An 18,090-nucleotide genomic window follows, 5' to 3' on the forward strand; every position below is an offset into this window, starting at 1 on the left:
AGCAAGCACTACAAGACAAACCCTTTTAACTCAATGCCCAAAATTAAGATTTATCTATTACATAAAAATCAGTATTAGGCTCCTTTGTGTGTCAAAAGAAGGATTTCCCAAAAGCCTGAAAGAACAGAGGTTTCCTATAATCAATGGTATTTCTCCAGTGGACAAAAATCAACTTCTTTCTGTATAACTGGGTGGGATGGTTTTTCAGTCTCAGTACTGGAACAGACTTGTCAAAACTTGTGACAGCAAAGGCACATCAGCTCTCTAAAAATCTAATTCAATGACAAACTTCATTAATGCAGAGCTAAAGTTGGTTGGTGGTTCCTAGTGCCCTTCCAGGACATTCCAGGAGTTCAACAAAATTCAAACCTCTGAAAACCAACAAATAAGGAGTTAAGGGACAATTCTAACTGATCCTGAAGCTGGCAATAGCCACTGGGAATTATCAGCATGCACTCCTGCTGCATTCACTGTGTTAGGTATAGCATGATCAAAGGAAAGAGGTGCATATGTACCTTGAGAGATCTAGTATGCCTCATTTCAGCAATGAGTTCTGTAGGCTGTCATTAGCGGTACAAAGGGAGCTTCTTGCCAGGGGGAATGGCAGCAATAAAGTAGGATACGAGTGGTCTCTGGGTTTAATGATGGCTAAGTGAAAGTACAGTGTTAAATACCACCCTGAGCCTAATGGTGAAGGGGTTGTAAAATTTAGCAGGTGTATGCTGTTTCTGTGGAGTAAACTACATTTGAGTGAAAGTCAGGTGTAAGTAGCTCCTGTTCTGTACAGATCACCTAGCCATGTGTTTTGCCTAAAGAGGCAGCGTTAGACAGTCCAACAGTGACCACCTACCCTATTCCCTAAGTTCAGCACTATCTGCAGAGTGAGTGTTATGGATCTTATTGAGGCATTGCTCAAAGAGATCGGAGTTAAGGTTGTGCTGGTGTGCATCTTTGTTCTAGTTCCTGGTTTTCAGAGGTCTGAGTTCTGCCTGAAATGCTGGCCAGGCCAGGTCTTCCCCCACCCTGCTAACCTCCCACCCTGCATGGGAGCGATAGGAAATACAAACTGAAAGCACCTAAGTTTTCAGAGGTGTAAATCTGCATTACTTTCAGCACTCCTGCTCTTCCCCTCCCACCCTTACTGATCCCAGCTCACATGGGAGGCAGGGAGAGGGGCTCGGAGCTCCTGAGAGGAATAGGGCTCCACCAACTTCTAATCCCTCCAAATCCTCCTCCCATCATCCGACGCTAAATCTCCACACCTATTCCCTCCCCCATCTGCTTGCACTCAACTCTCACAACCGCAAGTACTGTATAGAAAACATTTGTATTGCATTTTCCCCCTGTAAATCATTTGAGCCCCTTCTGAATTATCTGCTTTACTCTGATTATATTAAAAAACCCCACAACCCTTGACATGGGTGGATAGTAGCATCAGATCTACAGAGCTCTAAGATTTCTGCCAAAAGGTAGGATTCAAACTTACAGTGCCTTGGTATAGCTCAGGTTTTGACAGCCACAGCATGTTCCCTTGAGCTACCCAGGGTTATGTGAAACTTGGTTGCGTGGAAACAGTTTTCCCTAAGTCTTTCTGCACATGCACATTGTAATGTGATGTGTGAGTGTTTAGCACAGGGGTAGGCAACCTATGGCATGTGTGCCAAAGGCGGCACGCGAGCTGATTTTCAGTGGCACTCACACTGCCTGGGTCCTGGCCATCGGTCTGGGGGGCTCTGCATTTTAATTTAATTTTAAATGAAGCTTCTTAAACATTTTAAAAACCTTATTTACTTTACATACAACAATAGTTTAGTTATGTATTAAAGACTTATAGAAAGAGACCTTCTAAAAACGTTAAAATGTATTACTGGCACGTGAAACCTTAAATTAGAGTGAATAAATGAAGACTCGGTACACCACTTCTGAAAGGTTGCCGACCCCTGGTTTAGCATATACCATTCTAGACAACTACACATGCCCTTTAATATTTTCAGTACTGCTTCCTCAAAGGGGCTGTGGATGCCATGCACTAGCTGTGCTAAAATGTCAAGCAACGGATTAGGTGGGGGATGATCCAAGCCCCAGGTGTGTGCGCAAAAATTTGGTAGTTTGTGGACTACATGAAATGCTTGAGGGGTTTGGGTTCCTCAGGAACCACTTGCTCAAATGACCCCAAATTTGGATCACTAACCCTACCCCACTCTCCCGTAAGGCACAGCATCCTTCAAGACCATCTAAGCACATCTAACCACAACAGATTTTTAGAGCACTACAACTCAACCTTAACTAAAGCAGAACTTGGCTCCGTTACAGTAAAATGTTGCAGATTATTCTACAAAATCTTTTCCTTTGCTCTAGATGAGAGAATTCAAGACTCTACAGAATTTAAAGAGATTCAAGGACCCCTCATGACACCGTACAATGCAACCTGGCGTCCTTATGGTTTGCCATGTCTGGATGAAAAGGCTGGCATTTTTTTTTCCTCATCAAGGTAACCTTTGGTCTCAAATCACAGGATAGAGGTCTTCGTTCTTATAGTTCAACTGGGCCATCAGAAATGGATTTAATATAATGTAAGAAAGTCTTATGAGCTTCAAATGGAGGAAGTCTAGTATATTCTGGGAGACTTGTCACTGAAGAGCCAGTCAACAAGACAGGTTTCAGAGTAGCAGTCATGTTAGTCTGTATCTGATGCATACTGTATGCAACCGATGAAGTGAGCTGTAGCTCACGAAAGCTTATGTTCTAATAAATTTGTTAATCTCTAAGGTGCCACAAGAACTCCTTTTCTTTTTACGAATACAGGAAATCTTTAAGATTCTCCAATTCCAGAGGCTGGCTGCTACCACTGATAAATTTAATAAATCTCAGAAGCTGCTTCCCAGATGAAAGGCAAAGTGCAATATTGGAATTGCAGGTTTCCAATAGAATCAGGTATTTTTTGTGCTCAGGACAAGTACTTTATAGAGCTATGAAATCCAAGAATTTCTTCAGAGCACCAGCTAAATGACTAACCAGGGCACCTTCATCTTGAATCTCTGGAGATGACAAAAGTCTAACTATCAGGTCTAAGATTGTTCAGAGGTGAAAACACGTAAGTGAAAAAAAAACACTGTTCTGTTTTGGTATGTACATGCCTGAACACCACATATCACAGAAAGCCAATCTTTACAAGAGTGATGAATTCTATTCCGCGATCTAGAGGATGAATTCCTGTTAGAAAATTCCCAGCCAGCTCTAGTATATATTTTTCAGTCAAAATTCTTCAACAGAAAATAGTTTTTGTAAAATCAAAATTTTAATTGAAAAAATTTTGATTTTCTAAAATGTTTTCAGTTTTCCCAATGGAAAAATCAAAAACAACAGCTATTTACCCTACAGTAACCGGCTCTCTAAATGGTTGTCCACACAGATTCCACTCTTGGTACACAAGTGCCTTACATGCCCAAGATCAGATTCTTTTTGAATAGCATCCCCTCATATTCTCTTGCCCACCGCAGCCAAGCAGGACATGCAACTGCTACTCAGTTTCTTTGACAATAAAAATCCCACATAGTGGGACTTCAATTAGTGAGGATGCAAGGTGGGTAGTGGAACCTGTGTGGATAACACATCTCAAGGAACCAAGCTTACCATAGGGTAAGTAACCATTGCTTACTCTATGGTAACCATAAAGAGAAGTATAACTTGAAGAGTGACTGGAGAACTGGTCTACCAAAGGTGGCATCTGATCTGGAAACCCAAACCAGGAAAGTAATGGGAAGTGAACATGTGGACCTAGCTCTATATGCCCACACCACGTTTCAGAAATCCAAGCATTTGACAGGGAAGTTGCTGAGGTTGCATGAGCCCTCGTGGCATGCATCCTAACAATGTCTTGTTAACCCCTTGAAAGCAAAGTCTGATGTAGTCCAAAACCCATTTAGATAATCTGAAGGGAGATAGAGGGTTAGAGGAAACTCTCCACGAAAAAGTCATGAACACTCTTGTTAATACTCTGAATGACTTAGTTCTGACTAAATAAAAAGATAAAGCTCTCACTACATCCAAGGTTTATAGTTTCATTTTGGCTGGATTAGAGTGGGGTTTTAAAAAGAATAGTAGGAGATGAATAGATTGAGATGAAAACCCAATACCACCTTAGGCAAAAACTTGATGAGGCCTGAACTCATCCTTATAGAATATAGTTTAGGGAAACTCTGCCATGAGGATCTTCACCAACTCTTCAGGAGGTGTCCAGATAGCAGTCACATTAGTTAGGAGAAATGATAAAGAGCAGTTGCCAAGGGCTCAAAGGGTGGGATGGAGATAGAAGTATGCAAAGTTCCCCTCTATTCAACATTGGTCAGGTCGCATTTGGAGTACTGTGTCCAGTTTTGGGCCCCACACTACAAGGATGTGGAAAAACTGGAAAGCGTCCAGCGGAGGGCAACAAAAATTATTAGGGGACTGGAACTCATGACTTACGAGGAGAGGCTGAGGAACTGGGATTGTTTAGTCTGCAGAAGAGAAGAATGAGGGGAGATTTGGTAGCTGCTTTCAACTACCTGAAACTGGGTCCCAAAGAGGATGGATCCAGACTGTTCTCAGTGGTAGCAGATGACAGAACAAGGAGTAATGGTCTCAAGTTGCAATGGGGGAGGTTTATGTTGGATATTAGGAAAAACTTTTTCATTAGGAAGGTGGTGAAGCACTGGAATGTGTTACCTAGGGAGGTGGTGGAATCTCCATCCTTAAGAGGTTTTTAAGGTCAGGCTTAACAAAGCCCTGGCTGGGATGATTTAGTTAGGGATGGTCCTGCTTTGAGCAGGGGGTTGGACTAGACGAATGTGCATTGCTAGAATGTGCATTGCTATTCTGCTCAGTATTATTGGCGGAGAACATCCAACTGTCTATTGTTTTTCCTGAGTCAGTTCAGGTGGTATATCAAGGGTATCTGTAATCCACGTCAAGAGGTCCTCAAAGGTCTTAAATTTGTCGAACCCCTGAAGAGGGTGGGTTGACCACCTCCCTGGGGGAGGAAGAGATCCGAACCTGGGGCGTACTAGTCATCCACTGAAATAGTCTTGGCCATTTGAAGAAGTTGGGTTATAATTAAGCTAAGTTATTAAGGATTGTATCTGTTATGATTATACAGGCTACTGCCAGGCTCAGCTAATTTAAGTGGGGCCACTGTAACTCAATCAGCATTCTTCCTTTATAGCTGACAAATCTCAATATGGAGCACAATGCACCTTAGGAGGATGTCAGAGCTGAACTGCTCTAATAAAGCAGAACATGTTCTCATGGCAGGAAATGGAAGATTTTCTGGATACATTAAAATTGCAGACAGTGCAGAAATATGTATTTTCAAGGTATTAGCCTTCAATATGATATCAAAACCATCTTGCAAAAACTCCAAAGCATGAGACACTTTGGCTACATGATGCTGAATGTGTCTCTGCACCATGCCTTGAATTTAGACCAGATCCTTCAGTAAACTCTTTTTATTGATTTTCTCCTATATGCTAAGAGAGTTTCTGTGAGACCAGCAGAGTAACCATTTCATTTTAGAAAATTCCTTTCAAATGCCAAGGTGCTAAATTTAACTTGCTCGGATCCTAATGAAGACTCTGGGATAACACATGTGGCAGCAGATTCAGGAACAATGGTGGCTCCACGGTTATGTTCATGATGTCCAGAAACCAAGGCCTCTTGAGCCACTGCAGGCCACTAAGGCCTTGTCTACACTACAGTTTTGTGGACAAAAGTCAGCTTTCATCAATAAAACAGTGGAGGTGTACATACTACAATGCTCCTCCTGCCAATTTAACTCTCCTGCTACGCTGACAAAATAAAACCACCCCGAGAGGCACAGAGCTTTTTGCTGCTAAGTCAGAGCGACGCAGTGTCAGTGTAGACACTGCGCTTGCTTATGTCGCCATAAATGGCCTCCAGGAGGTGTCCTACAATGCCCATCCTGACCAATCTTGTCAGCAGTTCGAACTCTACTGCCCTGCAGCCAGGTACACAGGCATTCATCCTCTCCTCCTTTAAAAGACTGGGAATTTTTTGAAATTCCACTTGCTGTTTGCTCAGCACGGAAAGCTCATAAGGCATCTTCCCAGCTGATCCTAGCGGCTCCATGCAGCAAACGCTCTCCCACTTGGAATATACCAGAGTTGCTGGATCTGCGGGGAGAGGAGGCTATGCAGTCCTAGCTCCACTCCAGCCATAAGAACTTCAATACCTATGATCAGATTTCCTGTGGCATGTTGGAGAAGGGCTACAAAAGGAACAGGCAACAGTGGTGTGTGAAGATCAAGGAGCTGAGGCAGGCGTATCAGAAGGCAAGGGATACAAATTGTCACCCTAGTGCTGCACCAAAGACCCGCCACTTTTATAAGCAGCTGGACACCATCCTCGGCGGTGACCCCACCTCCACTGCTAAGAGCCCCGTGGATACTTTCAGGGGACTGGAGACAGCAGCCAGCGGACTCATTCCTGAGAATGAAGTGGTGGATGAGGAAGTGGAGTTGGAGGATGAGGTGGGACAGGTGATAGGGTCGTCCAGTAGCGTGGTGAGCTAGGACCTCTTCTCAACTCCGGAGGGTTCAAACCAGTCCCAGCATTCGGACTCCAGCGCGTATGATGCAGGAGAGGGGAGCTCTGGTAAGTGCTCATTTTGACTTGATACTGTTTGGTTATATGAGATAGAGTTGTCCTTTGTTTCATTATATACTAGAAGTGGGTTAAGGGATAGACATGCACAAGACTAGTAGTGTTTGCATCTGTTTCCCATTCCCATATGCAGCTACTCAGTGGGGGCCCTGCGGAAAAGTGTGTTAATGCACACAGAGATTTCATGGGTATCCTCCAGAGAGATCTCTAGGAAACTTTCCTGGAGGTACTTGCCAATCCTCTGCCAAGTTTCCTTGGCAAAGCTGCTGTGTTTCTTTCCCCACTATAAGAAACTTTGCCACGCCAACCAGCAATCACTTGTGCAGCAATCAAAGTGGCACACAGGCAAGCAGCATAGGGACCCGGTCTGAAGCCACACACATGCAGGAGATGCCCTTTTGCATCCTTGTTTATCCTCAGGAGTGAGATATCAGCCTCAATTACCTCCACCTGTGGAAAATGGTGGCAGAATTTACAATAATATCCCTCGTTGCTTGCAGCAATTCCTGTAAAAAAACACCTAGGCCCCTTGCCCCATCTTGGGCCTTCCCCTCCCCACCGTCCCAGGCCGAACTGACCATGTTTAGGGCACTCGCCCAGCTGCGTGCTTGCCAAGGGAGAACGAGAAAGAGGTGCATTTAACTATTATGATTTAATAGTACAATATTATGATTGTAAGTGCACTCACAATACTGCCTCTGTTTCTTGTGCTTCTGCACCTGTGCCCTTGAGGGGAACCCCCTACACACCAGTGGAGTGCCTCTGTCTGATAAGGAGGCAACCCAGGAGGAGTAAAGGAGGACACATTTAGGGAGGTGCTCCAATCATCTGACACCACAGATCATGATCACAGAGAGTGGAGAGAGACAATTAACAAAAAATTGAAAATATAGTTAGCCTGGAGAGGAAGCAGGGCCAGGAATGGATGATAAAAAGGATGGAAGACCAAATGGAGATGCTGAAGTCCCTGACTGCAGTGCAGTCAGAACACATGCATGCTTGCCTCGGCATGCAGCTTATCAAAAACTGCATGCCATGCCCTTCCCCCACCTCATTCCTGGCATGTTCCTGGCACATCGCAGTAGCCCTTTCACTCTACCCCAGCTGGATTTATACACAGCTATGAGAGCCTCCATTAAGAGGAGAGTCTTACTCGGTATCATGTCCCTTGCAAGAAATTGAATTCTATGTATTTGTTATTGCTGTTTAATAAAAATTTACTCATAGAAAATTAATCCTTATTTCATTTTTCTCCCATACCTTGCTGCTGGAATTCACACACAGTGGCAATTGGCACATTTCAGATCACACTCAGGAAGCAATTACCACAAGGTTCATTCCAGGTGGCAAGTAAACAAAGCCTGGCTGAATGCCTTTCATGAAGGCACATTACTGGAGTTCATTGTCAAAGCCTCTATGATTTGAATAGCCCCCCTCTGAGCTCCTCTCATAGCCCTGGTTCCAATAGCCCTGCTCAAAATCAGCCGATCCAGCAGACGCTCCACCCCTGGGGAAACTTTTCCCCCTTAGCTTCACAAATATTATGCAGAGTACAGCAGACTACTGTGACCATAGGAATATTTTTCACACTGAGGTCTAACCTGCCATAAAGGCAGCGCCAGCAAGCCTTTAATCTGCCAAACACACATTCAATGGTCATTCTGCACCTGCTCAGCCTGTTGTGGAAGAGCTCCTTGCTGCTGCCAAGGTTTCCGGTGTAAGGCTTCATGAGCCATGTGAGAAAATGATCCTGGGAAACCCAGCATACCCCTATGGGCATTTCAACATCCCCCATTTGAATCTTCTGGTTTGGAAAGAAAGTCACTGCTTGCAGCTTTCTATACTGGCAAGGGTTTCTGAAGATGCATGCATCATGCACGTTCCCTGACCACCCTGCGTTGGTATCAGTGAAACGATCCTGGTGATCCACAAGTGCCTGCAATGCCAGAAAGAAGTAGCTCTTTTTCTTGAGGAACTCTGTCACAAGATGGTCTGGGGCCAACATCGGGATATACGTGCCATCTATTGACCTGCCAGATTTAGGCAATCCCACTTCTGCAAAGCCATCCATTATTTCCTGCACATTTCCCAGAGTCTCAGTCCTTCATAGAAGGATGCGATTAATGGCCCTGCACATTTGTGTGACTGCAACCCCCAGGGTGGACTTCCCAACTCCAAACTGATTCGCGACTGACCAGGAGTGGTCTGGCGTTGCCAGCTTCCACACAGCGATCACCCCACACTTCTTCACCGAGAGAACAGCTCTCATTTTTGGTATCCTTATGCTGCAGGGCAGGGACGAGCTCTGCACAAAGTTCCAGGAAGGTGAGCTTTGCACATTGGAAAGTTTTGCAGCCACTGCTCGTCATTCCATACCTGCATAATGATGCAATCCCACCAAGTCCATTTCCTCCTTCCTGGTCTTCTGTATTACACTTGTGATGATGGGCACTGGGGAAAAGCATAAAGTAAGCCCTTTTGAAACTTTAGTGACAAGGCATCTATGCCTAGGGATCCTGGCTGCCTTCTTCCTGCAAATTATTGGTGAACCTTTGATGGAAAGATCCAAAATCAGAACTCCAAAAGGATTCATTGTGAAAACTCCATTCTGCCTGATCAATTTTTCTTCTGCTCAGCCAGTCAGTCTTCACATTATTGGTGCTCTTGGTATACAGGGCCCTGATAGACCATAGGTGGACTTCCATCTACTGCATCACAGATGCTGCTTCCTTTTGCAGATCCCTTGACCTCGTACCCTCCTGATGGTTTATGTATGCCATCGCTGCCATGTGTGTGATTACCAAAATATGACTATTCAGCAATGCTGGGGCCCGCTGTCAAAGAGCATACTTAATTGCCCAGCCTCAGCTCTAGGAAAATGTGTGTTTTTCTTTCATTCTGAGATGGACCATATCCCTTGAGCCACCAACTTCTCAGAGAATGTTTCCCAACCTTCCAGACTGTCATCTGTGATGACATACTGCTTTGATTCTGCCTTGGCCAGATCTCCCTGAAATCTCTCTGGACTCATCCACCAACCCAGGGATTTCAACACAAATGACAAAATGTTCAACTTCCAAGATGGGGAAAAAAAATAATCAGAAAATGGTGGAGAAGGGACAGCAGGAAACTCTGGAGAATCCTCATATGCATTCTTGCCAAAGGCACTATGCCTGTGCAGGACATGACCATCCCTACAACACTCAGAGTGCCTACCCATGTCATGTGATACCTCCTCAGGACGGTTAACTGCTGAATTGATCTCGTCCCATTTTTCAGCTGATAAAGATTTTGTGGGCCTCTGTGTCCATCAACACACCAAGATTAACTAGGTGCTGAGAAGGCTGTTGCAACATTTGGATTTTTGTCTGAGCCACCAAAATAGACCCCTCCTTGGAGGAGGCGCTGACTAGAATGATATCCAGGAAAGGGTATACCTGTATCCTGTTCTGCTTGAGCAAAGCCACCAGAATGGGGACTTTTGTGAGATATAGATGACTGTCTGAAAGGCAGAATTTTGTATAAAAAAAACAATTGACCCCATGAACGAAGCACAGAAATCTCCTGTGTACCTACTGAACTTGCATATGAAGATAGGCCTCCTTCAAACTGATTGCTGAAAAATAATCCCTCTGTCATATTGCCACTACTATGGACTTTAAGATCTCCATCTTGACTCTGGCCCTTCTTATGAACTTGTTCAGGTGTTTTAAGTCCAACAATGCTCTGTCCTCCCTGGATCTCTTAGGTACAAAAAACAAGTGAGTATGTTCAGAGAACATCTCCACCTTGGTAATTATCTTGCCGATTTGCAGAAGCTGATTTATGGCCTTTAGCATATTTTCCTTGTTTGTGGATTTAAGGATACTGGAGAAGGGAGAAAAAGAAGACTCCAAATATTTGAGAATTCTATGATGTACCCTTGTCAAAACACATCCAGGATCCATTAGTCTGATAGGGAGAAAGATCACTGGTCCCTGAATTTTAATAGTCTACCCGCAGTTGTCACTCGTTGGAATTCTCCAGACTTAGTCAGGCATTGTTTTTAAGTGTTGGAATTTGCATTGCAGGAAGACTGATATCTACCCTTTCAAGGCTTACATTTGCTGTAATCTTGCCTTCCATACTTTCAGTAGCCAAGAAAACGAGATTCATACCTGTAATAAGGTCAGCTATCCCTATACCCAGATTTGGAGTAAGGATTGTTCTGTAAGATCTTTTTTGAGTTATCTGAGGATTCCAGCATCACTTTGTCTCTAACAGCTCTCCAAATAAGCCACCTCCTGAATATTTTGAAGACACTAACGTGATTCTGGCTTCTATATTGTCTTTCCAGGCTCATAAACAGGGATGCTATCTGGTCACCATGCTGGAGGCCGTGACATGTGCTGAAAACATCAAAGTATCCCTGGTTTTGTTGGTTATGAAGGCTGAAGCCACTGAGATTTTCTTTAACTCCGAACCTAACCAAAACGATTTCTTCGTCTTTTTTGGGGGGGCACTCTAGCTGCAAAAAACTGTCAATCCAGGCCAGGACTGTCCTTACACAACATGTTGCTGCAGAAGAAGCCCAGATAGGAAGATCATAGATTCATAGAATCATAGAATATCAGGGTTGGAAGGGACCTCAGGAGGTCATCTAGTCCAAGCCCCTGCTCGAAGCAGGACCAATCCCCAATTTTTGCCCCATATCCCTAAATGGCCCCCTCAAGGATTGAACTTACAACCCTGGGTTTAGCAGGCCAAAGCTCAAACCACTGAGCTATCCCTCCCCCCGAATGTACAGAACAATGGTATTTCCATTCTGCAATTTTTGAGTTCTTTTGGGAAAAAATCCCCTTCCATTAGGATACCTGCATCTTAGACTAGTGCTGAAACTGCTCTGACACTTTGGGAAGAGACAAAATCTCCTTTGCTACAGTGTTCGTTGTAGAATTTTTTTGATATACCTGGATATTCCTCAGGTTTTTACAGTATTTCCCATTTGGCTTTAATTACTTTTTCCAAAAAGATGTGAAGGGCAATGTATAGTTCAGATTATGAAACAGCTGGAAAATATTTTTTTGTAATTTCTGGACCAATCGTTTTTTCTTCCTTGTAGTATTTGCTAGTGGGCTCATCCAACAAAATACCTGAAGTATCTAATCACCCTTTGTAACATCTTCTCAAATGACAGTTTGAAAAAGATCCTCTTGCTTTGCTTCATCCTGCTATTTAGATTCTGATTTTAGAGTTCACCTTCCTCCTCTGAAGAAAATCCTGACTTTTGTCTTGACTTTCTCCTCTCTGGGATTTGGATTGAACATACTACCTCGTCTTCTTTTTCTTTGGTGATACCCATGAAGATGAGGATGAAAATGAATTAAATGATGATGAAGATAAAGAAAAATCAGACACAAACAATTCTATTCCTTTTATTATTTTTTTGCTTTCCATGGATCAAAACCTCGTGAGCAGAGTTTTTTGCTCTGGTGATGCGTTAAAGAAACTGCTATTCTCAGAAGAACAGGCCAAGTTTTTTTCCAATATTTCTGTGGTAATTTTTTGAACCCTTTCCCCACTTTTTTAAATTTTACTCTTTAGGGGAGATGGGGATTGGGAATCTGAGTCAGGTGAGGAATACCATGAACCTCCTCTGCTAAATGCATCTCTATCTTTGCCCTTTGGAGAGCAGACCAAATGCTAGTAAGGGGATATTAAGCTGCTGCCCAGGGCTCCAAGATAGCAGACTTTGAGGTAATGGTGCTTTTCATACCAAACCCAAGAGCTGCCTAGCCCAAGAGAGAATTTCTTCCCAATGAGATTCCCTTCTTCTTCCCTATATATCTATCTATGCAGAATTCCTGACCTTCCCAGAGGCTAATGGAAGGAGACTGAATTTCCTGACACAGATGGGCGGGGTGTGTGTAATGATGTGACCTGCTTTGCAGGAGGGCACATCCCTGAAACAGTCTTAGTCACTTCTTGCTCTCCCGGGCCCGCCTACGGTTTCCCTGTGACAGGATGCTGTCCTTTGACATATCTGCCTCTGGTGGCCAAAGGGCTCTCCATTTTTCTTACATCCTTCAAGACATTCGTAGTCTGGCTAGTGGGGAACTAGCTCCTGGGTCAGAATAAGGCCACCAGAGCAAAACAATTTCCAACCCAGAGAATGAGGCAGCTGGAAAACAAGGCACAAACTTATTGCAGGGATGCAAAGCAGGAGGAACATAGCCTTAGTCTCCTGTCTGGACTTTCTCCATCATCCTAATAGCCCGTTACTTGAGCAGTCGGGAGTGGCGCTGTATGAGACAAACTACATCTTCATATTTTGGGTTTTGTTTTCCCATTCTCTCTTGCAGCAGGTGCTGAATTCCACTTCCCTGTCAGTAGCTACTGGAGGCAGAACAAACCCGAAACTAAGGGGAAGGGTCTCTGAAAAGTGGGGGCTAGTCCCTCGTCTGCCATCCAATCAGCTCTGATTCTGTAGCAGTAGGGGGCAGACAGGCAATGACCCAAACTAACAATCTGTGGACTTAGCCATGAGAGAGAACAGAGGCATCAAGCACTCAAACAGCAACTGCTATAAAGGAAATATCGCACTATTAGTAGTAGTTTAGAATCAGTTCAGCATTAAATAATATTTTTTGGGTCAGTTCAACAAATCAAAAAAAAATCACATTTTTTTGTACAAGTAAGGCAGAAAAAATAATTCGGTCAAGTGGCAACACAAGAAAGCTAAACTCTGTGCCATAGGATCTTGCTGTTTTCAGCCTCTTCCAGACTCATAGGTCCTCACCAGCTATTCTAGGCTTCAAGTTACATGCCACTCTTATTCTAGGGCTCCTAGTTTATTCCCCCAACTCCATTTCCCCTCCTTCTGGTCCCACCTTCTTCCCCTGGGACCTTCAGGTGCTTTTTATTAAAAAGAAAATTAGTATATATAATTGTAATATACCATTTTTGCATAAACTATTATGTTAACACGTTTACTTTAGAATGACCTGTATGAATATATTCACTTACGGCCATTATGAATCTGCTGACAGAAAAAGTCTTCTGGCGTTTGAATATGGGCAACTACACCAGAAAATGTATCTCCCACGGATACGGAAAAAACCTTTATGGCTAAATCACTATTGTGAACCAGTTCTTCATCTTCAGCTGTTTTTTCTCTTTCTCCCTCAGAATCCTTTTGTAACACAGTACCTGAGGAAATACAAACATGATAGGAGAAGCTATTTTACTGAGTTAATATTCTAACAACACACACCACATCAGTCAGTGAATTGAAGCTAGTTCCACTGTCCAGCGTCTTAAGTTTGAAACAGAGGGCAACCTAACTTCACCATTAACTCCACACCATCCAAAATAGGAGAAGATACCGTTCCCAAATTTCAGATTAATCTGTCAAAAGCCTGATTGGTTTACTCACCTGTATCTGGGTTCATTTTCTTAGTTTCTTTCCTCTTTGGACTCAATTCATGCCCCATTTCGAGAAGTATTTTATCTAGGTGTTTGCCTATAATACATATTTATGTAAATTAAACTAATTTACATACAAAGGCAGTCTCAGACTAGTTTTTTAAAATCATGTTTTCTGAACGCACTCTCTAAACTACGAACCCTGGAAAATCTGACTTAGACTGTGTCTATTTTACTTGTTGGTCAAGCGTCTAGCATGCCATGGATGTCAAATAACATTTTTATATAGATATACAAACAAGTCTCCGAGTAGTTTGACTACTAAGAAGCTTCCTAAAAACACCCATTTCTCAATTATTACCACCTTGCTAATTTCACTTCACCAAAATATCTATAACAATTGCTACTGAATTTATCATGCCATGACTCTATAGTTAAGGCTGAGTTGCATGTGTCACACCAAGCAGGATTCAACTGCTCCAGATCTTCCCCAAACTTACAGCACTTTGAGTACAGGATGAGGCCTGAGAATTTACAAGTACATCCATTAGTTTATGAGTTAATTAAAAACTGGGTCCTTTAAGATCTTCAGTGTCTGTGACAGTCTCTTCTCTTTGTCCCAAACGAGCAGAACACCACAAATACTTCAAACTCTCAATATAGACAAAAATTAATTTTATCTCATGCACAACCTATATTTGAAGAAGTTGGGTTATAATTAAACTAGATTAGTAATGATCGTATCTTATGATTATACGGGCTACTGCCAGGCTCAGATAACTTAAGTGGGGCCACTGTAACTCAATCAGCATTCTTCCTTTATAGCTAATGAAGGGCCAAAATCCCAATAATATGTATGTAAGATCTTGACTACAGTCTCTATTAAAAATCTCTCTCATAGGCCCAAACTCCATGGCCTGTTCTAAGGCATGAGGCCTGGCTAACAATGGAAAATACATGGCTAAGGAAACTGGAAAAAGCAGGAAACAACCCTTGTTTGTTCACTATAGATATTATGAGCTGAAACAGCATAACTCCAGGTGGAGAGCAGTAATTGGGTGTCTTTATCATGCGTTACTGGCACACAACGCACTGAGAGGAGCCTCAAAGTCTACCCCCCAGTGCAGGAAGGAGATAACACACACTCCCCAAATGCCAACCAGAGTTCAGGGAGAGGCCTAACATGTCAGCATGAGATATGACATCCTCCCTTTCACAGATGAATCCCTCCCTCACCAATGCCAATCATAGTTCACAAAAATGCAAAGGTAAAACCAAACAATTGTTATTGCTGTGTACTCTTCACGATCCTTTTGTTTTAAATCCTCCAGAGATATACCTGTGGGCCACACCTGTCTGGAAAGAGCCACCGTCACCCCTAAGGACCTGAAATCAGGATTCAACTTACACATTTTAAAAGTAAAATATTGGCGAATAACACCTGTGTATTAACAACTATGTTAACCTGAGCTATGGGTGAAGCCATTAAGTAATCTTTTAGACTATTAGCTTATTGTGCTAATTTTGTCTTGCTGCCAGAACCTATCCAGGGGCTCGGGAACTCCTACCCCGTCGCTTCCCTCCGCCCATCGGCATTCTATATAATCTATTGTAATCAATTGTTTAGCAGTGTCTCACTGAGCCTAATAAACAAAGTGACTCTCCGCCAGCGGTGTGCGTAATAAACACTCGTGGCTTGACTCTACACAGCGTCCATTTCTGTTCCTTCTATTTGATATCATTCTATTTGATATCACTACTCAATAGTATGAAGAAAACTAGCTATGTGTGTCAAGAGTTCTCATTGGTAAGTTAGCTGGCTCAAATATCACTATTTTTTAAAGGTTCTGTGCCTGCAGACATAGTATGGACATCAGTGACTAAAAGACTAGATGGTACCACTGCCTTAACTTCATGGCACACCAAAGCTGCACAATGGGAAACCCAAAAGAGCAGGTACAATAGAACTCAGCTTTCCCTACCTCCCCTCTTCACATAGCACTGGTTTCACAAAGAGCCCTCAAAACCAATAAATTAATTGCAAATTTAGGTCCAGATCCACTAGTATCTCTCAGCTGTTATAGCAATGCAAGGCTGGGTTTACAGCTGCTTAACTGGCCAATGCACTCTGGCTGCTTCATGCTACCCTTCTCCACTGAGGACTCTGTCCTTAACATGTAAATATTTAAGATTGGTATTATGTCTTCAAATAATTAGAAATATCACACACACTAGCATTTTGGGGGGAATTCTTGTTTAGTTTTTATGTTACTTAGTTTAGTATGTAATTTTAACTACATTTTTTAAAAACTAAAGAAATTCCCAGGAGGGAAAAAAAAAAAAAAAAAAACACCTCTTAGAAGCTGGGTTTAAGGTTGAGAGTATGTGCCAGTAATTTAAGGATAAAAAGTTTTCAAAACCATGCATTACAAACTCAGGAAATTCAAAATTAAATTAATAATTAAAAGAAATCCAAATATGTTAAGGTAAGAAATGCAGTTTAGGGTCCCAAACAACCTTAAGTCTGCCCTATAGTGATAGCTTGAGGGGAAAGATAAAACCTGATAGGTCTTTGAGAATCCATTTAATGTACACTAGGACCACAAAAACTAAGATGCATTAGTCACAGCCATATTATTACTGTATAACATCACTACAGGGCAGAGATACAGTTGTGCCTGGAAAAGGCAACTACCTCAAAGTAAACAGTGTGAAAAAAAATTACAGTAAGAAAGAATGTAAGGAAATAACCCCAAGTCACTACATGCCAGTAGACAAAAGCTCTATAAAGACTAGCACCATATGGCAAGAAAATTATTATCCAGACTTTCTAAATGATCTTATTAAAGGTTCACTACTGAAGAATTTAAGTTTATAAAGGTAGGCAACAAAGCATGAGATTAAGCCAATCAAGACACACAACTTTTCAAAACAAGATCTCTCTCTATAGCAGCTATTCAAATTTCTAAGACTAGAAAACTAAACATTTTAGGTAAAAAGTGTGCGATCTTATTTCTGTAAAACGCTTTAAGGGAACAGAAATGAGAATCACAATTGACAATTTTAAGATATGTCCCTGAACAATCAAACCCATCTTACCAGAACCTGGCAAGACAACATCTACAGCGAAACAAGTCATCATCTCCTCCTGTAATAGGTCAACAACAGTCACCGAACAGTACTGTCCCACGAGCAGAGGGGTAATAATGTTAGCACAGTCTTTGTTCCATCCTCCTTGTTTTGGAACAACATTAGCAACACAACACTTAATGGCCTGAAAGAGAAAACCAAAAAAGAATACATTTTTTAAGAAAATAAAATTAGAGCCTGCAAAATCTTTGGTTTGCAAGAAATATAGTCACTGGTTCTTATTTTTGTTTTTGCACTCAAGTCAATCAAGTCCATATTAACAATTCAAGCTATTTACATAAGGTCCTACGGTTACAGGGGAACTAAGGGACAATATATTGAATTCTTGTTCCTGTTCTTTCCCTGCCTCCACTGTTATCCTCATTCATTGTGCCATACAGAATGGTTACATACCCTACAATACGTGCAGATGTGTCAAGACCTATTGTCCATATATACTCCACTTCTGGTGTGCACATGTACCCCATGTGCAAGACTGCCCTTGTGCTTCCCCTCCTCCACATCCTTCAGTTCTTTCACAGACACAGAAGCCAACTGCTATAGAATGCCACAGGAGGAGGGAGGAAGGGCGGGGAGCGGAATAGATATACGGACATCATCTCAAAGAGCCAGTTACTCTAGAGCATGTAACTGTTCTCTCTAAATGACTGTCAATATGTATTCCACTTTTGGTGACTAACAAGCAGTGACCTAGTATAAAGGAAGTAAGTGCTCAGAAAGTCTACTTAAATAAAGGCTCCAGGACAGCTCTGATAAAGGGGGTTTCAGATCTTGATACCCCAACTATGCTGTGTAATGTGAAAACATGTAAATGTGTGGACTGATCCCAGAGTAGCCACTCTGAGGGTTTCAGATAGGAATGCATCTTAGGGAAGC

The 18,090-nt window shown here is 42.5% G+C and overlaps 1 protein-coding gene across 1 annotated transcript in view; it reads right to left on the reverse strand.

The window, feature by feature from the left end:
* The window catches only part of TDRD1 (tudor domain containing 1), a gene marked incomplete at its 5' end in the record, with an annotated part of 52,173 nt that overhangs the window by 17,863 nt on the left and 16,220 nt on the right, over positions 1–18,090 (reverse strand). Inside the window, 3 exons of the mRNA XM_084633006.1 lie at positions 13,666–13,848; positions 14,075–14,161; positions 17,164–17,338. Of these exons, the coding sequence (XP_084489132.1) occupies positions 13,666–13,848; positions 14,075–14,161; positions 17,164–17,338 (445 nt within the window). The remainder of the gene's footprint in view (positions 1–13,665; positions 13,849–14,074; positions 14,162–17,163; positions 17,339–18,090) is intronic.

Source organism: Lepidochelys olivacea, assembly GCF_965140295.1.
Source record: "Lepidochelys olivacea isolate rLepOli2 genome assembly, chromosome: 7".
Lineage (NCBI taxonomy): Eukaryota > Metazoa > Chordata > Testudines > Cheloniidae > Lepidochelys > Lepidochelys olivacea.